The 22007-nt window shown below is 35.1% G+C and overlaps 1 protein-coding gene across 2 annotated transcripts in view; it reads left to right on the top strand.

Moving 5' to 3' along the window:
• The window catches only part of Lrriq1 (leucine-rich repeats and IQ motif containing 1), an 85339-nt gene that overhangs the window by 46305 nt on the left and 17027 nt on the right, over positions 1-22007 (top strand). For both annotated transcript variants that reach the window (XM_063264416.1, XM_063264417.1), the window contains exons 11-16: positions 2922-3115; positions 5657-5784; positions 11026-11099; positions 13933-14026; positions 17472-17651; positions 20178-20615. In XM_063264416.1, the coding sequence (XP_063120486.1) occupies positions 2922-3115; positions 5657-5784; positions 11026-11099; positions 13933-14026; positions 17472-17651; positions 20178-20615 (1108 nt within the window). The remainder of the gene's footprint in view (positions 1-2921; positions 3116-5656; positions 5785-11025; positions 11100-13932; positions 14027-17471; positions 17652-20177; positions 20616-22007) is intronic.

Genomic DNA, 22007 nt, shown 5'->3' with positions numbered 1-22007 from the left:
TGTTTTGTTTTAGTCTCATTCATTGTTTGTTTTTAAAAAATTTACAAGATAAAAAGAAGGAAGGTATGAATTACAAATTAATTAGCATTCTTCCCATCTCTTTATATCCCTTATTTAATCCTAATATATTTACTATATCACATTTCTATTTTAATGTAAGTCCTTTTAAAATATTTATTAATTTGTTTTTCTTGAAAACGTGAGCCTGCTGAAGATAACAGATTCAATATCTGTAGATTTATATTTATTTAATTCCTTTTTATTGTGAATATTTCAATAATGTCATACTCTTCTGCATATATTAAAATATTATATATAATCTTAAAACTAAAAATAACAATTACTCCATAAATAAAAGGAGCAAGCAGTAAAACAAAACATTAATGCCTACAATACCAGCTAACCTTAAAGCAGACTGCTACTGTAGAACTCAGACTTTTCATTTCTCATGCTATGCTGCCTATCCATAGAATGTGATGGTAATAGTTTTAGCATATTTGTGAGTAGAAAATCAAGGCAATAGTTCATGATGAGATTTCTCTTTCTCTCTCTCTGAGTGTGTGTGTGTGTGTGTGTGTGTGTGTGTGTGTGTGTGCGCGTGTGTGTGTGTGTGTACAGGTTCATATTGGAACATGCATGTCACTGCTCAGATACTATCAAGCATTGGTTGGTTGGTTGGTTGGTTGGTTGGTTGGTTGGTTGGTTGGCTTACTGGCTGGTTAGTTGGTTGGTTGGTTGGTTCATATGTTTTTGAGAAAATCTCATTGGCCTGGGATTCACCAACTAGCCTGGGGAGCCTCCTGTGTCTGTATCTTCAGTGCTGGGTGACAAGTGTACACCACTGTAACTGATTTTCTTTACACGGTATATAGGAATTAAAACCAGGTCCCTTGGCTTACAAGCAAGAATTTTATGAAATTAATGATGTCCCAACCCCTAGACCAAAGCTATCCTTTTCATGTATTTTATTTTTGAAATTATACTATTATTACTAATTTATTTCTTCCCTTTCCTCCTTCCAAACTTTCTCATATATTCATCCTTGCTTTCTTTCAAATCCATGGTCTCATTTTGTAAACTGTTGTAGCACATATGTATATATATATGTGCATATTTCTAAATGCAACCTGTTCAGTCTCAATAATGTTGCTCCTGTGTATGCTTTCAAGGCCAAAAAGCAATCAATGTGCTCTTCTTGTTGGATGTTTTTTGTCCCACTCTGCATTTTAGTTCCCTATTGATAGTCATGTAGGGTTGAGGCCTGGCAGTCTTTCTTTTGTCTGCTTTGGCATGAACACTCCCTGATCTTACAATGTGTCCTCCACCTCATCTGTAATATTCCTTGAATATTAGGAAATATATATATATATATATATATATATATATATATATATATATATATATATCTCCATCCATATCCATTCAGACTGGGCTCTGCCAAAAATGTGGCTATGTGTAGGGTTTTGGTCACTTATAACTTTGTAGTTTGTGATAATTATCTCACATTATGCAGATATATAGTCATGGTCCTGCAGCAGTATCTGTGAACTTATATCTGATCCACAATCATAGAAGGAAAGAGCTAACTGGAGATATGTGGGCTGTTGGAATTTCAGAGTCCACCACTAGTGCCGAACTTACTCCAGGGCAGTATCTCCCAATCATGCCAAAACCATTTTACCAACTAGGGACCAAATATTCAAATACATAAGCCTATGGAGGGTTTTCTCATAGGAATCACCACAAAAGCTTAGTCAATGACATCTCAGTGATATGAGGCTTGAAATATCCTTATTCTGCTGAATTGAAATCTTTGCACAGACTTTTAAATATTAAAACCACTTCTTTGGCAGTGATTAAAACTAAGGTACATTTTAAAATTTGATGTTAGCTGATAAACCTAAGGGATCTCACACTGACAGAATGTGAAGCAGGAATCACTTCTCTGGGACAGAGCTCATTGGCTATTATGTTGTGGTTTATTGACAGAAGGGGACATTGTGAGACAGTGAGTTTAGACAGATAATGAAAGCCAACTACAATGGATTCTTTGGGTCATTTAAAGGCTTTTCTCCATCACTAAAAATCCACAAGCAGTGACAGCCATTTTCTTCCATGTACTGCAGCTCTTATCTTGATAATGGTATTTAAGTCTCTAGCGTACAAGTCTCCAGTGATGCCATTGCTGCCAAAGCACCAGCCTCTTTCCCCCATAGTTGGGTACCTATGCCTGACATTATGTACAGTATGTAATTTAGTGTAAATAAATATATCTTTTATAATTTCCAGGCATGCACCATTATATTTCCCTGTGTATCACATAATTCCTCTTTCCTTTTCCTCTCTACTCCTCCCAACTGCTGTTTGTTTTCTCTGGTGTCTTATTTCAGCTTCTTTTGTCAAAAACCTTTACTTCTCCCTGCAATGTGATATTTCATCCATTTTTTTCGTGTTGAGTGACACTTGAAAAACTTACAAATCTATATATTTATCACTCTGAGTTCAAATAAAATTGGTTGAGATGAAAAATTTCACTTGTTTTCTTTCAGAATTCTCATTGTCCAATATATGCATTAACTATTTCTTTCAGTTTTTATTTAATACAGAACTATGTAACGAAACACTATATTTCCATGACTAGGCAGAGTGTCCCATGTCTGTAATCCTAGCATTGGGAGGTTAGCATATGAAGTTCAATACAGTATTTCACACTAATGTAACAAATTTCATGCCAGTTTGAGTTTACAGGGGAACTCTCTATGACAAAAAACAAAAACAAAACAAAACAAACAACCCCACAAAATACAAAATACAGGTATGGATATAGATATGAACTTATCCCCAAATCTTGTTTGCATGATATTATGTTTCATGCAGAATGTATAATACAGGTATGATATTAGAAAACTTATATTTTCCAGGTGGTTTAGAATCTTTGAAATATCTTCAACAACTGATTGTGGACCACAATCAGCTAATTAGCACTAAAGGTCTTTGTGAAGTACCCACCATCGTGTACCTGGACTGCTCACATAACCATCTTACTGATGTTGATGGCATTGGAAATTGTGGATTGCTCCAAATAGTAAAGTTGCAGGGAAATTACCTAAGAGAGGTAAATTATTTAAAGTAATTGATTCGTATAACTAATATCTTTCTTTTAGTAGAAATATCTATCATATACTGTGAAAAAAATCAATAATTTTTTTTATTTTTTAATTATCCAACTGTATGTTATTTCCAAGTTACTTTTTTTTTTACTTTTTAGATTTTGGTACCATATATTAATTACACACAATGATGGGTTTCATTCTGATATTTTCCTACATATACATAACATTTTTATTGTATTTATAAAACATATTACCATCTCTTACCTACTTCCAATGCCAATTATCTCCCTTTTGAACTAGGGGCCCTCTTAATTTTTTCTTGTGTGTGTATGAGGGGGTAAGAGACACAGAGAGGGTTTCATTAGGTCTGTAAACAGGAATATAGCTAGACATTTTTCTACAGTAGCGTGCAAACCCCATTATTAACTGTATAAAAATCATCAGAGAACGATAGGGCTCCAAGTAAGACCTCTCTTCAATGGCATGGTAGGTGTTGACGTGCCTAGTCTTGAAGAGACCTTGTGCAGGTAATCAGAACTGCTACGTGTTGGAGCCTGCCCTGAAGACAGTGTTCCACACTCTTCCACCTCACTCACTCAAGTACCAACATTCCCTCTGCTCCTTCTAAGATGTTCCATGAGCCTTAGGGAGAATATTATAGATGCCCCCATTTAGGCTGGTTGTTCTTCTGTATTTTGATCTGTTATGAGTCTCCACAGTCACTAATAGAGAACTAAGCTTTTCTGAACCTGACGGCAGTAGTGTTATGTGGTAACAAACTTGAGTTATTCAGAAGGTATGTTTGAAAAGCACATCTTGTTTAGCTAACAAAATAACAGTAGTACCTTTCCCATTAGAGGGTATGAACTTCCCATCTATGATTTAGACCAGCTTTCCAATACCAGGAAGATATTCTCTCCAATAGAGCAGGAATCAAATTCAAGCAGAAAGCAGTTGTTTATATCAATAACAGTTGTGCAATTATTGAACTCCTGTGTTCAACCCACTAGTCTTGTGAGTACTGCTGAACACAAGGAGCACAACAGAGTATGAAGGGTGGTGACAGTTTTCTCCTGGATACCTGTATAGCGTTTTGCAACTCTCTGAAGGCCACATAGCAATGATGTTCCAGCCCAGCTCTATTTGTTTCTCTACATCATGTGACCAAGTTAGCTACATCAGCAGGCTCTAAAGCCGCTGGCTCTGGTGGACCATCAAGAACAGTGGCCGTAAAGATTAAAACAGAGACAGAAGGAACACCCATTCAGAGCCTGCCCCACATGTGGCCCATACATATACAGCCACCCAATTAGACAAGATGGATGAAGCAAAGAAGTGCAGGCAGACAGGAACTGCATGTAGATCTCTCCTGAGAGACACAGCAAGAATACAACAAATACAGAGGCGAATGCCAGCAGCAAACCACTGAACTGAGAATAGGACCCCCGTTGAAGGAATCAGAGAAAGGACTGGAAGAGCTTAAAGGGGCTTGAGACCCCATATGAACAACAATGCCAAGCAACCAGAGCTTCCAGGGACTAAGCCACTACCTAAAGACTATACATGGACTGACTGTGGATTCTGACCTCATAGGTAGCAATGAATATCCTAGTAAGAGCACCAGTGGAAGGGGAAGCCCTGGGTCCTGCTAAGACTGAACGTGATTGTTGGGGGGAGGGCGGCAATGGGGGGAGGATGGGGAGGGGAACACCCATACAGAAGGGGAGGGGGAGGGACTAGGGGGATGTTTGCCCGTAAACCGGGAAAGGGAATAACACTCGAAATGTAAATAAGAAATACTCAAGTTAAAAAAAATAAAATAAAATAAAAAAATTTAAAAAAAAGAAAATAAACCTTTTTGCACACAATAAAAAAAAAAACAGTGGCCGTCGCCATTGTTATTATATTGTTTTAGGGACCAGCAACATGAGGAAGGGAACCCTCCGGAAGCTGGGGTCTTCATTAAGTAACCTGTAGCCTCTGGATGCACCTTAACTACCTATACTGGTTATCATCAAGAAAAACTCATTTCTTAATTGTGAATAGATTCCCTTATGATTTTTCCACATAACACTGATTTTATCTGACCCTCACACCCCAGCATCTCCCCTCCATACATGTACCCTGACATTCTACTATCCCCTCTTAAGTAATATTTCCCTTGCTCATAGACCCTTTACATTATTTAACTTTTTAACCATTTAGTAAAACCCCCAAATGCTTATAGTGTTTTATAATCTAATTTAACATGAAATTTGCAGGTTACTAAAATACAGAATATCATAGTATTGTGTTTTAGCTATGTCATAAGTTTGATCATAATTACCTACTTTGAAATTAATTTTTATTTATAAAGACCATCAAAATAATGTTATTTTGGACACATTTTATCCATACTAGAAGATTCTGAATAATATAGTCTGAATTATGGTTTAATTTTTACCGGAATTGATGTATTGTAGACTTTGGTAGAATCTATACTTTTCAATTTGGTTACAAGATATTTTACCTGCTGTCAAGTAACAGAGTATATTTAATTGCAGCCTCCATCCTTAAGAAATCATGTTCTCCTCAGAGAGCTGCATTTGGACGACAACAGCATCTCAAGTGTGGAAGGACTTTCTTCTTGTTGGTTGCCTTTACTACAAATTCTAAGTATCTCACAAAACAGGTGAAAATATTTTCATTTTAGAAATGGATTCAAACAATAATTATTTGAAGATTGTGGTATGATATACATAAAAACTCAAAAAATTGAGGAACTAGGATTTATCAAAATTAATCAGTATACAATATCACAATATACAACGATAATCCTAGTATTTTAAATCCAAAGTGGCTGACTAACCCTAGGCTTTTAGTAAAATGATATCAGTTTATTTTCCTCATTTGGTCCCTGCTCTAAAATGTACCTGTACAAATGCTCATGGCAGGTTTGTTTATGTTTATAGAGATTTAGTCTCTGGAAAATACAGAATGTAAGGGATTTATTTTAGAAGGATGCCTCATTTCTCTCAAGTGGTATTTATTAAGTCATGAAACAATAGGTTTTAGTCTTCTTTCAATTTGCTTGCCTTTTGTAGATGTTAAAATGGGTTTACATTTGAATTCTAGATGGATAAAATGTAACTCTTAAATTGTCTTGACACTACATGAAATCCAAAGACAAATTATAGATGACCAAACATCTGTATATTTAGACAGAATCATATAGTCAAAATATCCCCACAATGTGTGTCCTTCTTTCTCCCTGGTCTTAATATTTCATTGAAACCTGTTGACTGTAATATGATCGATTTGCTTACCGCAGGCATGTGGAATAAAGTGGCTGGACTACTTATTACAAGAAATTAATTCTTTGAGTTACATGATGCTTACGGGACAAGGAGAAAGGACAAATATTTGTAGGCTTAGAAGTCATATAAAATTATCTCTCAATCATTGCCAAGCAGTGATCATATTTTGAAAATGTTTATATCAAATGATTGAACACCAATATATCAATCTTTGAAAATTAAAGACTGAATATACATTTTAAAATCCCTTTAGATTGTTTTAACCACATCTAATTCTGAAAGCTGACTTGCGTTTAACAGTACCTAGTTTGGATTTGAAGAAAGCTCCTTCAGGTGAAACCACAGAAGTTTGCACCTACCTGAATGATAGGATCATCTTACAGTAAATATGATCCCCAAATCAAAAGATGTCTCAGATGTATGTAGAAAACCGTGCAAGAATGGGCACAGCATACATACTAGACAGAAGTAGTTCTTAAACTAATAGAAAACGTTTCAATTAAGAAACTTGCAGCTGGATCAATTTAGCTTTTAGAACTGATCATTATCATTGGGATAATTCCTTCAAAATGATTGTTATTTCAAATTTTGTTTACTTCAATATAACATTTGAATGCTCAGAAGGGGCTTGTTATTTTGAGAGCAGTGACAGTGAGGAACAGGTATCATAACCCTAAAAGAATGTCTTAAAGATGTTTTAACCATTGGAGCTTTTACTGTACAAAATGTTATCCAGACTTAAAGTGGCAAGCGTCGGGTCTTCTTTCATCCATGATGCTTAGACTTTATAAAATCACTATGCATGTATATATGGCATGGTCAGAGAGACAAACCTGCCTATGGACAAAGGAGGCAGGCAGGAATATGAACGTAGAGGTATGGAGGAATACAGTCAATTTATATTTTTATGAAAATGTCCTTATGAAAGTATTATTTACAATCAATATAAAACAATTATATTATATATACATATATAATTGTTACATATACTACATTGAATTTTTAGTAATACTGCAACATTTTTAAATATATATTATTCTGTCGAATGCTTTGTGCATGTTAGCACGTGCTACTAGTAAAGCAGGAGATCTGAAGGCACACGAGGAAATGAAATTATTTCCTAACGGCATAATATATAAATATATCAAGGCTTAGTTTATTTCACAGCAGATTTATTTATTTAGCTATGATCTATGTCACAGTGTTCTGCTTGTGAACTGTCTGTGGAGCCATATAGTAGATATTAAAATTCGGACAGGGCAGTTCAGGTTTGTGCTTTGAACCTGTAACATCCCAGGCAGTTGACACTGAGCGTAACTTTTCATTGTCCGAGCCTTAACTTCTTTCCAAGTGTCAATGGGCTGCTGTTGCCTACCCTCCAATTACCAAGATCTAGCTGTCATCCAGATAGGGAAATATATGTATGTATGTATAATGTATATATAGTATTTCCATCACAAGGAAGAGATTATACATTTATATACTTTCTTTCCAAGCAAATGGAATACATATAAAGATCATTATTTTGTGAATATTATGTAGACTACTTGTTTCATCCTGTCTTCTGTTTTAAATTTTCATTAAGACTTGTGACTGGTTTCAGTTTGACTTAGTGGAGTTCTAACTAGAACTCTGGCTATATAAACTGTCTTGAGACTCTAAGTGGGAGCAGAGTGGAAACTTATCCATTGGATCCTCAATGTACAAATCTTGTGCTTTTTGTCGTCTTTGAAATTTATATCGTTTAATGCCCAAGGCTAATGTGACAAGGTCAAGTGGTATTAGGTTTTCAGTAATGTCCTTTTGTCTTTCTGGTTTGAATTTTCTTGGAAAAAGTATTCACAAAATGTCAGTAAAGGAAAAAAGAACTATAGATGTTTGAGAAAAAGAAATCTAAAATCAGTTTTCTACCATCACAATGAATAGTCATGAATATCTACTTTTCCTGATTTAGATTTTAAAAAAAAGGACAATTTACAAACCATGATTTTAAAGGAATTGGTGTATGAAAAGATAAAATGTCATATTACAGAGATGTCTGACCATAGCAGATGCTTATTTATGTAAATCGATTTCATTGAAAACATATTGTTTTTACGATTACATTGATTATTTTCCTTTGATGTTTTAACATATATTTCACCATATAGCATAGAGAAGTACACACAACATTCTGGAGTAACAGAGTAACCATATTAGAAATGGAAAAATAATTCATTAACTATTGAGTTTTAGTAAAATGATAAGGATTTAATATTAAAATGTAGTAAAGTTCAAAAATAAAGGCACAAAAATAACAATGTATGATCCCTTTATACTGCACATAAAATTTTAAAATTTCATAGTATAAAAATTAATAAATAATATGATCAGGCATAAAACGTATAATATCAAGACTTAAATCTGATAATTATCTAACCACGATGTTTTAATTTTGTCCTGGCTCCATCCTCCTTTCCATCCACTGCCTTGCTTCTTCTCTGACTTCCCTTTGTTTATCCTCTCTTGCTTTTCTTCCTGTCACATCCATGTGGCATTTAAGTCAATTGTACTCTTATGTTGTACAAAGAAGTGTTTATAGGACCAATGTTTTTCATAATTTTCTCTTAGTATTTTTTATTCTTCACCCATTACCCACAAGTCTATTAAAGAAGTAGTATTACACAGGATTAGAATGAATGTTTGGATTGTACTTCTGAGTGACAATATTGAAAGGTATTTTCTTCTAGCCTCATTATTTCATCTAAGTTCCATCAGTAGTATCTTCTTTCCCTCTACTAATGAAGACCAGGGTAGTAGAAGGGAGGAGTCAAGGTGCATACAAGGGTGAGTCTGTACTAGACCCCAAGGGGTTTTAAGGCACAGTGCTGGTGTGTGTGGCCTCTGACCTTAGAATAATAGTTATGAGAGAGGGAGGGAGGGAGGCATGGAGAGGAGGATGGGGGTTGGGGGCAGCCATAAAGACACAAAGAGAAATGACAGAGTTCTTCTTTATCTGAATGTTATGATGAATAACTGTAGAATTCCAATGTTAATAGGAAGAATTAACTACAAAGACATTTCTGGTTATCATAATGAATTTAGGAAAATAAGTGTTTATATTAAAGATTCAAGTAAACCGGTGTAATTTTAATTTGGAAATAGCTATAGTAGTGCATTTTTATGCTACAAAGTATTGATTGACTTGTCTCCAATAGACATGTCAATCAAGATGAAATTAATTTGTGAAACCAGCTTTTATTTGAAATGCTATATATGTTATGTGTCAAAGATCACTTTATATTCTTTGCTTGAAAATTTTCTAGTGGCCTTTTTAATATAAAAAATATAATAGAATTTTATATCAATAATTTCATTATTACAATTTAGCATACATAGTTATGAGAATGTATTTTAAATTATTTATGGCAAGATTACACACATTCTTTTAATGTAAAATTTTATAATGTTATTCTTCCTTATTCCACCTGGACTTAGCATTTTTATGTATTTATATATTTACATACATACATACACGGTCTGTTAAATTTTTTCTTATTGTTTACGTGTGTGTGCTATGCGGTTTCAAGGATTTCACTCTTCATTGGGCAACTAATAAACGAGCTAAACCCTGGGAGAGGCTAATTTTCCTCCTTCCAGGAGCTGCTAGTTGCCTCTGTACTTTTGGCTAGAAATAGAAGCCTAAAATATTTCTCCCTTTCATGCTAAAATGTCCATTGATATTGCAAGTATTTCTATCTTGTTGGTATAACTAGTTCTAGGGGAAACTGCTTCACAAACAAGTCTGACTCTTACAGTCTTTCTGAACCCTTCTCAAGACGTTCCTTAAGTGAAAGATTCCATAACTGTGATGTAGACGTAGCCTTTGGAACTGGGCTCCCCATAATTTATTAATCTCTACAGTGTGTCCAATTGTGGTTTACACACACACTCATGCACACACACACACACACACACACACTCATGCACACACACAACTGTGTGTGCATGATTGTAACAATAAATAATAATAATAATAATAATAATAATAATAATTGATTTGTGCTCTAGAGTGATAAATAGAGAAAGTGAGATAGTTATATTTAAATCAAAAACTTAAAAGATTATAGTAAACCCCTTCCCAAAGTTTGTCCCTTAAAGATTTAGGCCATGTGTTTAAACTAAAGATGGGAAAATAAATCATGTATTTTCTGTATAACTAGCTTTATAAAGAGATAAAACACAATAATAACCAAATAGCTACCCATTTTAAGTTGAATAGCAAATACACATCAAAGCCTATGGTATTTGTGACTGAAATTTGCAATTCCACGGTAATTTCTTTTTTAAATGAATCAAAATCTTCCATTATTGTAATGTTCCATGGTAAATTCTCTTTAAAAATGAACAACGGTTTTCCATAATAGGGTTACTTACATTCTTAGGCTTTTTACATTTTTAATAAATACTGTTACTCAATGTTTTAATTGAACTGCATTGTATTATGCAATTATAGAAATTGTATATAATTTCTTGTAATTATGTAATTGTACTAAGTAAATGAGTTGCACTTCAACTGAATTATATTAAGAATATGCTTGTTAATTTTTCAATGGACTTTTATATTTTGCTTTTAGTTTAGCAACAATTGTACCACTTTTTCATTTTGTGTCTTTGGAAAAGCTAGATGTCAGCAACAATTGTCTTTCTGGTAAGTTTGGAATTTTAATTTTTTATTTTGAATAATAGGATTTTGAATTTGTTTCACATATCACAAAGTGTTGTTATGAATACATATGCATTTGTATATATAATAATGAGTAAAATGGCTAATTGTTTTTTTTTATTCCTGGCTACTCACCTATTAAAAGTTGACTAAAGTATCATGAATTGCACAAATCCCCCTAAAATGTTTTTTCCAAGTACACTCTCAATCAGTCCCTTCTCAAGTAGAAGCCACAACCTGATTTTACCACCATAAGCTAATTTTGCCTTTATGTTAAACAAACAGCATTGCCTTCTGGGCTCCAAAATTTTTCACTTAGTATTTGTATAAAATTTATAACGTATCATTTTTTAATATTATTCATGTTGGCAATAATGTTACCTATTCACTAAAAATATACAATTTGAGTGTACAATTTTCGACTGATAGTTTGAAATTTTAGGTGCCATGAATGTAAAATTCATGCAGATATTCTTTTTTATTCTTTTTTTTTTTTTACTTTTATTTTTTTTTTTACAGTTCAGTTGTTATCCCCTCCCCGGTCCTCCCTCCCCAGTCTCCAAGAGGATATCCCCACCCCTTTACTCCCTACCCCCCACCCCCCACCGCAACCCCCCACCCCCAGCAGGCCAGTGTCTAAAGGGTTGGCCACATCTCTCACTGAGGCCAGACTAGACAGTCCCCCACATACATACATACATACATACATACATATATATATATATACATATATATATATGGGCATTCGTATCAGATAGGGTATGCTGATTGGTCTGAGAGATCTCAGGGGTTCAGGTTAGTTGAGACTGCTGGTCTTTCTTGTTTCCCTCCTCCTTAACTTCTTCCAGCCTTTCCCTAATTCAACCACAGGGGTCCCTGACTTCAGTCAATTGGTCAGCTCACAGTATCTGCATCTCTCTCAGTCTACTGCTTGCTGGGCCTTTCAAAAGTCAGCCATGCTGGGCTCCTGTCTGCTAGCACACCATCAGTAGCTAGCACACATCACACTAGCATCAGTAAAAATCAGTCTTTGGAGCCTCTCCTTGAGGTGGATTCTAAGTTGGGCTGGTCACTGGATTGCCTTTCCCTCAGCCTTTTCTTCATTTTTGTCCCTGCAGTTCTTTTAGACAGGAACAATTCTGGGTCAGTATTTTTGACTGAGAGATGGCAACCCCATCCCTCCACTTGATACCCTGTTTTTCTACAGGAGGTGGACCCTACAAGTTCCCTCTCCCCACTGTAGGACATTTCATCTAAGATCCCTTTGAATCCTGAGAGTCTCTCACCTCCCAGGTTTCTGGTACATTCTAGAGCCACCCTTCTGAGGTTGCCTGTTTCCATTCTTTCTGTTGCCCCTCAGGGCTTCTCTCCTGTTTCCCCCTCACATATCTCATCCTGTTACCCTTTTCCCCTCCCTATCCCTTCTCCCACCCAGGTCCCTCCCTCCCTCTTCTGCCTCCCTTGATTGCTTTCTTCTCCCTCCTAAGTTGGGTTGAAGCATCCTCACTTGGGCCTTTCATCTCGTTAACCTTCTTGAGTTCTATGGATTGTATTCTGGTTATTATGGTTTTTTTTTTTTTGCTAATATCCACTTATTAGTGAGTACATACCATGCATGCCCTTTTGAGTCTGAGTTACTCCACTCAGGATGATATTTTCTAGTTTCTAGTTTCACCCATTTGCATTCATGCAGATATTCTAATGCAACCTTTTTTGAATACTTATGTATCCACTATGCATTTATTGGATAAGTGAATAAAATTATAACTTATGAATAATAGAGTAGGTGTAGGAGGATCATTTTGACAAGCAGTTTAATTGGTAGTGATGAATTCCTTGCTTGCAGGCTCAGTTTACCATCTTCTCCTGCAGGATGTTTCAGTTTTCCATCATGTGTACCTCTACTGTAGAGCCTTGCCTTCACAAGAGTGTATGTTGTTTTCAAGTTTAGGTATTCTCCGAGATTGGGGACCAGGTCTCATGTTGTTGGGGCTAAAACTGTTACTTAAGTTTTAGTGTCAGATTTATTAGCCCTTTGCTCTGACACTGGGCTATTATGTGTATTTTCCATCCTGTGTAACACCCATCATTTTGCCAGTGACGTGTAAAGAATTCTCAATATTCTTCCACCTTCTTCTCAATCCTTTTTTTTCTATAAATTCTATTTTCTTTCATAACATATCTACTTTGATTCAGCAAAACAGACTCTCTATTCTACTGTAGAGAGAAAATTATTAAGGTCACAGAAAGATTAGAAGAAAATCTGTATTTCTCTTCTGTCAGATGTAGAAATAGGTGTGTTATGTCAGTGTCTTTATGCATACGCATACATTTGCATCTGCAGTCAGTATTCATTTTCTGTGGGAAAGAAGTCCATACGCATGGCTTTGTACAGCAGCCTAGATTTGTTTACAGGTTTTTCTTCTCAAAATATAACAGGTCTACCCAGTTCTGTCTGTTTATATTGAGCTTTAACAAATATTGCTACTTTGTGTTTGCTGTCATAATTTTTGTTTCAATTATAGTGGAACATGAAGTACATCATCTCATTTAGTCCTCACACACCAAGACAGACTAAAGCTGGCTTGTGGAAATGATTTGCCTAAGTTCACACATTTGCTAAATGGTAGAAACATAATTTTATACTCGTCCATTTTTCCACTTAATACCCTGTCTGTTGCAAGAACATAGAAATCTTAAATATTACTTCGTTTTTAACAGAGTAATGGGGAAAATAGAGATTATGACATTTTATTTTTAAAATATTTATAGTTTTAACATTTTCAAAATACATTTTAATCAATTTCCTTCTTTGTAGATCTCACAAATGTCATGTGTTGGTTCAATGCATGCTACTCTCTCGGTGAGCTTTGTCTCATTGGAAACCCAGTACTACAGGAAGTAAACTGGAGGTGAGGAATCCATTTGTAATCCATGAATATCATGGGTGTCTATTTTCCATTTGCCATAGGTTGATAAAATATTAAATATTTACTAGTTCTTGAGGAAAAAAATCTGATACAAAACTTCCTACAAAAGTATTCAAATTACTTGAAAATAATTTGTATTTTCTTTGAGTGACATCAACACAGTTCTAAAATACCATTAGCCTAACATATTTCTTCACATATCGACGAGTAAATGGAAACTTGAACGTTTGATTGTGATGCAAGCAGTTGGTGGCAAGTCAACTTATTATGATATTAGGTTAGATTTTGCTTTTATAAAGGAGCCATCTTTTGTCAACTCCTTGTAAGCCGGTTAAATTATAGCTTACCATTTCAGTCATTTTCTTTGGACAAAATAAAACTGAGCTGGTATGTTTCCTTTCTTTAAAACTCAGCCTGTCATATTTCAGTGAGATCAATTGTTCTAATATACATTTCATTATCTATAAGAAGAGATTCATTTATCTAGAGGGTTTAAAATCAAGAAGTCTATAAAATATGGATTTGTTAATGAAAGGACTAACTCAACTTTGATACAGTTTGCTTTGGTGAACTTTATATAACCCCATGGTACCAACAAAGGGATTAGTTATAGATTTTCCCAATGGGTTTCTTACTTTCATGTCAAGCCAGTGATAACATGCAAAAAACTGATGTACTGAAAAAAAATTTCTTTTAAAACATAATCCACAGGCAACATTTGAAATCTCCTTTGAGAATTCGTTTCATTGACTGATGATTAATGGACCTTGTTAAGTGGCAGAATACACATCAGGAAGTTTTCACTGAATGAAATATTGATTTGACTCTTGAGTAGGAGGAGCCCAGCTGGAAAAACTAATCTTGGAATCTCGCAGTGTTCTTATACTTCATTCCCGACATTAATCAGCCTCCTCATACGTTCCCTGTAAGCTCTTATGCCTGACCGGTGAACTTAAGGACAATCCACACACCGTGGCCTTTCAGAGCTCTGAGGATGGTTCACTTCAAATCTTGAAGAAGGGAAAAATCAATTAAAATAAGACACTAAGTCCAACTTGAACTTTGATTATATATCTCAAAATGTTAACTCATTGTTACTGTCTTGAACACCAAAGAGAGTTTTTACATTTAAAAGAATTTCAAATTAACTTGATTAAAGTGAACTGCTTGGGGACTTTTATGTGTCAAAATGAGTAAGACAATATCAACATATGCCTCACATAGAAGTTCAAACCTAGCTCACTCTTAGTGAAAATTTACTCTCTTTAAAATACTTGATGTAACAATATTTATCTCAGTAGCTAAGTAGAAAGTATTCAGAGTAGAAATATTATTTTGTTCCTTCTTTATCTGGTTGTTTCCACATGAGTAGCACTTAATGACTGCCAACTGCAATATTTTGGATCATATCTAACATACAGTGATGTCTTCTTCATTATTTTCTTTGCATAAAATATATTCATCTTTAAATGAAATATGTGTGGTCATATGTTCTTATATCACCATGGATCTGATAAAATACTTTTATATTTTCCTCAAAGTTTATATTAGCATACTTAGTTAGCATGACTTTTTACTGTGTAATTATTTTGGATTGAATGTTGTTGTTTCTGTGTATTTGATGTACATTAACCATATCCAGTGTTCCTGGAGTATTGCTCTAAGAAGCTTTTATATTACTTGTGTAAAATTAATGTCTGCTTCAGTCAAGGAACTAATCTCTGTAATATGAGAGGTTAATAATAGTTTTTATAACCTATCTGTAAAATGAGAGGTTAATAATGTTTTTATTTTTATTAGACAAATTCTTGTTGGTATTTGTCATATATAAGATAATGCTACAAGTGTGTGCTTGATGTGTTTTTTTAATTAAAACAATTTACAAATTATTAGAATTTGCTAATTTTCATAGTTTTTTAATTTTAAAATATTTTATGCTTTGAGAGTTTGATACACTGTATTTTGATTATATTCACCCTTAGTACCTCCTTGGTTCACCTCCACCTTCTTACCCATCTATCTCCTAGTACTCTGCCCCCTGCCCCTCCTCCCCTTCCTCTCTCTAATTTTCCTCTTCCTCCTTCCCCTCCTCCGTGTGCGCATGCGTGTGTGTGTGTGTGTGTGTGTGTGTGTGTGTGTGTGTGTGTGTGCCTCACGTGCAGCCCAGCTCCTCTTGAGAATGGGGCCTTAGAGTGACTGAACTACAATGAGTCACACCATTAGAAAAAACAAAACAACAACAAAAAACCAACTATCCCTTTCTCAGAATCCATCAGATGCTCATAGCTCCTCAGCTGGTGGAGAGCTTTTTCTGCTAATCTTCACCCACCTTTCAGGGATTGTTATCAGGTTTGGCTCTTACAGTCTTTGCAATACCTCCTCCTCCAAAGATCACTGAACCTTTTCAGAAGAGGATTTACCTTTTCCTAATGTCTTCATAAGGATTCCATGCTTAAAGTAATTTGAGAATGTAGAGTTGGTAACATAAACATTTGCTGTATTTTTTTTCTTTTTCTTTTTTTAGAAGCTGGGAATCGAACCCAGGGCCTTGTGCTTGCTAGGCAAGTGCTCTACCACTAAGCTAAATCCCCAACCCCACATAAACATTTTCTATATTTACTTATTCATATTATCTTTTCACCAGTAAAATTAAAAATTTACCATGAAATTGTAATGTTAGAGAAGAGATTCACACATCTAAATAATTTATATCCACTAGTTGTCTTTTTCCAATTATATATATATTTATGAACTATTTCTTACATATATATTTTCCCTTTTATTGAAAAATAGGTTCTTTTTATGTCAACTGTAAACTCAAGCAGTAAGTGCAGCATCCCATGTCCTCGGTTGACAACATGTATGAAGTCCCACGCTGTTTAAATCCTGCACATGATTTGTTATAGTGGGCAAGCCTATATTAATACCTTGTTGTCACTCCTCATTGTTACCATGTAAGGCATGGTAAATTTACTCTACTAAATATATATCTTCTGTATTTTGGCAAGTGCATACTTATATTAAACTACATTGAGAATTCCACTTCTTTTAGAATCTATGTTCCTCCAGTCTCCTAACCTGTGATAGACAGTGTTTTTTCTACCCTCTTTTCATAATTCTACATTTCCATGGGGATCATAGAATGAGAACCAAACAGTAAGAAGTACCATTATATTTATATCCTTCTCTAAATATAAATTTTGTTTTCTTCATGCTTTGGCTTTGTGGGTCACTTCTTTTTGGCCCTCAGTAACCTCTTGGCCTGCTGTCCAAGTTCACTTCATCCCACCTACTGAATGACAACTTGCTTGCTTCCAGGTTTAGGCTGTTAGGAGATAAACATTTTATGCTTGTTATGTGAAATCTATGGTTATTTCAAAACATAAGTCCTTATAAAGATAAGTAACTTCTTTCCTACTTCTAATAGACATTCTATACTTCAAGCATTACCTGCTCTGAGAGTCCTCAATGGTGACATGCTGAATTCTTCCTCCAATGTCCATATTGAAGAATACTATCATCAAGACCTAAGATATTTCTTGGCACTTTGTCAGTACCAACTTCAAGAGTTCAACTTATTATTTGAAAAGTCTATCACACAGAGGGGGTAAGATCCCGATAGTCCTTCTGTTGTATTTAAAATAAATAATATAAATACATGATTAAATATATAATTACCACAGTGACACTAGTTTGACTAGAAGCAATGTGTTTGGGGAATGTTTTATTTTGAACATCATGTATATTCTTAAAATATGTCCATGTATATTTTGAATATAATTTTCTAATAGTTATAAATGTATTCAACAATAACTTTTCACAAGATTGAGTATCCTCTAAGAATTTATAGTTACAAGGGAATAAAGTTTGAAAGCATATGAAGTACATACCAGGGTAGCATATTACACATTATATTTATATATTACTCTACCACATCATCACAGTGGAGAAAGCCTGTCAGTGTTTCTACGTGAGACCAAGGACAAAAGCTGGGAGTTATTTTAATCCAATATTGAAAACTGATAACTTTCTTTTTCTGACATTTAATTATTTTTTCTATTAATCAACTTAATTTTTTCAGTCTACATTCTTATCATTGCCCCTACCCCAGTCTCTCCCTCATAAAGTCCCTCCCCATGCACTCACCCCTTCCCTGCTGTGTGGGTGGCGTTCCCCACCCTCCTGGGTGGGTATAGCCCCAACCCTGGTACATCATGTCTCTGCAGGGCTGGGTGGATTCTCTCCCACTGAGGCCAGACAAGGTAGCCCAGTTAGAGGAATGGATGCTACAGACAGGCAACAGCTCTAAGGTCATCCTCCACTCCATTTGTTGGGGGACCTTCAGTTCTTAATGCATTACAGTGGGTAAACTATAATCATCTTTCCATATCAGAATTTAAAATTTTAATTGGCCCAGAAAATACATGAGAATTAGTATTTCTGAATGATTTCTGAGTGTTTCAATATAGTTCCAGTGTAAAGAGAAAAATAGTATGTTCTTCCTAATATTTCATGTAATTACTCAGCTATATCTTCTTTCATTTTTATTTTTGAGATTATAATATAATTATACCATTTTTTAAATTTCTTTTCCTTACTCTCAGCCTTCTTATGTACCTCCTTAATGGGAAATGTCTAGAGCCAGAGTCCATCATGTTCTCAGATAATATTTGCTGAACAATTATAGCAAATGTAATTGTTAGCCAAGAGAGAATTTCAGAAAGACCTCTTTTAAATTCATGGACTTCTTTTACTTTAATGGTGTATGTATGTGTATGTCTGAGTAACAATAACATAAGGATATAAGTTGTGCATACATGTAATGGCGTATGCATGTGCACACACGCACACACACACACACACACACACACACGTAAGTAATACAAGTTGCTCAGTCTGTGTATTATCATTGTGTTTATGTTTTCAGAGTTGATCATTTCTGAGAGATAGACACCTGGTAAGATCAATTTGTTATGAGAATGTCTAGGAGCCTAAATCGTAACTTAGGTTTAATATTTACATTATCATATTTCTCTAACATCAGCCTATTTTCTATTGGAAATTTATATGAATATATGGGTAATTCATAACAGTTTTCACATTTGGTAAATAATTTTAGTATAATAAGAATATTAAAACAAATTATTATATATTAACTATATCCATAAAGTAGTCATCAAATAGTAAATTTATTTATTTACTTCTATATTTTGAGACAGGGATAAAATAGAGTGCCTTGTGCACAGTATACAAGTGCTGTAAAGGGAGATACATCCTCAAAAGTAAGCAGGAAAAAAGGAGATTAAAAGCATTGACTAAGAATGAGGCTCAGGGGGCTGGAGAGATGGCTCAGCGGTTAAGAGCACCCGACTGCTTTTCCAGAGGTCCTGAGTTCAATTCCCAGCAACCACATGGTGGCTCACAACTATCTGTAAGGAGATCCGATGCCCTCTTTGGTGTATCTGAGGAGAGCTACAGTGTACTTATATATAATAAATGAATAAATCTTTAAAAAAAAAAAGAATGAGGCTCAGGAAGGTCAAAGCCTCTACATTTGTTACGGCTTTCAAATGAGTCTTTGGAATTTTGATCAATTGCATAGGAATAAAACCCAAAATATAGAAATCCAGCCATTGTTCACCTTAGCCATTTGTGTTTGTTATCCTTGCTATGGATAACAGTTCTCCATAGAAAAACATAAAGAAAAGCTTTCCCAAAATGTGTCTTTGACCATCTAGTACAAATATTCTGAATAATGAGTTAGTTTAGCAAATACTTCTAGTTCATGAATAACTTCTCCACATTTATAGTTATCATTCTCGTGTTTACGATAGCAAAAGCTTTGATTTAGTTTTTCATTTTCAACCAAAAGTATACTAAATCAAAATGGGCCTAAAAGTTCAGACATTTTGTCTTGACTGATAAAGATCATAATAAACCACTATTTTGAGTTTTGCTTAAATTAATATAAAATGGTGTATAAATGATTAGAAATAAATTATTGTGAAAAGTATTCCCAATTTTAAGTTCATCTTTGGCAATATACTAAATTTTACTTCTAAAACCTGTCCAAGTTTTTGTGATTGTGTGTATACTTGTACTTATGCAATACCCCTGTCTTTTACTTGTTCAGGGACATTCTCAATATGCGTGCTGCTGACAGACTCTCACAGTACTATAAAGACTTGATGAGACTCAGTAATGAATGCAGACTTGCACATGAACAATGGGATGTCAATATTACCAAGAGGTCTGCAGTAGAAACCAAGAAAGACCATCCAGCTTTTCCAAACAGTGACAGCACACTTCACAACAGGACCTTTCATCCTCAGGCTAACGATTGTAAGGCACATTCACCAGCAATTTCTACAATCCTGTTGGACACTGCCTCTAAACCTTCCACATCAAACTGTGAAGAACTGAAAGGAAGAGATCAGGAAAAGCTTATGGAGCAGAAGAGTAAACACAGCAGCATCAGTAGTCTCTCCACCATGAAAGCCTCCATCATAGAAATGAAGATGGCAGATTCTCCAATGAGTACTCATCACAGTGATGAAAAGTGTGAACCAAGGTAAGACCCTTTTCCTTAATAGATGTTATTATAGCTACTGTTTGTCTGCATGTGTTATGTATATATGTATGTCGTGCACATGTGTAAATGTGAATGCCCATGCCAACAGAGGCCCGAAGACACTGGGTGCCATTGCCCTATCACTTGTGTATTCTCTAGTGGCATTGTCTTTCACTGAGCTTATAGCTTTGGTGGCAGCAGCAAATGCAGGTCATCTGTCCCCCTGTCTTGACCTACTACAGCACTGGAATGACAGGTGCCATATGGCTGGTGTGATGGTTTGCATATGCTTGGCCCAGGGAGTGACACTATTAGAAGGTGTGGCCTTGTAGGAGGAAGTGTGGCACTGTGGGGTTGGGCTTTGAGATCCTCCTCCTAGCTGTCTGGGAATGTTTATTCTGTCCCTGGCTTCCTTCCACTGAAGATGTAGACCTCTCAGTTTCTCCTGCACCCTGCCCGCCTGGATGCTGCCATATTCCTGCCTTGATGATAATGGACTGAAACTCTGACCTATAAGCCAGTCCCAGTTAAGTGTTGTCCCTTATAAAACTTACATTGGTCATGGTGTCTGTTCACAGGAATAAGACCCTAAATAAGACAGCTGGCTACACCTGTCTCTTTATGTGGTTGCTGACAATTACAGCTCTCAAGTTTTCTCAGCAAGTGCTATTTTCCCATTGACCGCTCTCCAGAAACAAAGCCATGTTCCTATTTTTGATAACTGATTATAGTCAGTGGTAAGACTTTAGGTAATTTAAATCTAAATTATTTTTATATTTATCCCCTTAACTACTTTTTATAATATGCACAAAAAGCCTTGCAACAGTAGAAATAAATTTGGTTAAATGCGGGCAGGTTTAATTTATTCCCTAAACTTATTTCGTTTTGGAAGAGTATGAAATTGTTTTCCGCTTCCAAACTTCTAAATATCTAAAAGTATTTTAATAAAACTTAAAATATATCCTAAAATCATTTATTCTAAATATTATTTTATCTCTTGAAATATACCTTTATAAGTTCCACTGATCTAGTAAACATATAAGTATGTATGTGAGATTTTGCATGTCGATGCCATAGATTTCTTTGTAATGAAATCTCTGGAAGGCAATTAATCCCATCAAGTCCCTAGTAAGCGTTGCATTCCTTAAGGAAACTCCTGGAGTCCTGTAACTGTTGAACAAGTAAGGACGGCTTTGGCCCATCAACTTCATGGCTTTTGGTACTTTTACCCTAGTGTCAGATCAGCAAGATTCAGCTTCTCCTGTAAAGGCTGATGTTAAACAAAACATAGCCAATGTCACGGGGGCTGTTTTGCTTTTCTTGACTTTATTCCAGTAGATGTCTGTGGAAACAGTGATTTTTTTGTTCTGGAAACTATGTTTGCTTGATACA

The sequence above is a fragment of the Rattus norvegicus genome, chromosome 7 (assembly GCF_036323735.1).
Source record: "Rattus norvegicus strain BN/NHsdMcwi chromosome 7, GRCr8, whole genome shotgun sequence".
Classification (NCBI taxonomy): domain Eukaryota; kingdom Metazoa; phylum Chordata; class Mammalia; order Rodentia; family Muridae; genus Rattus; species Rattus norvegicus.
The sequence above is the reverse complement of the archived record's forward strand: the minus strand, read 5'-3'. Positions and strand labels throughout refer to the sequence as shown.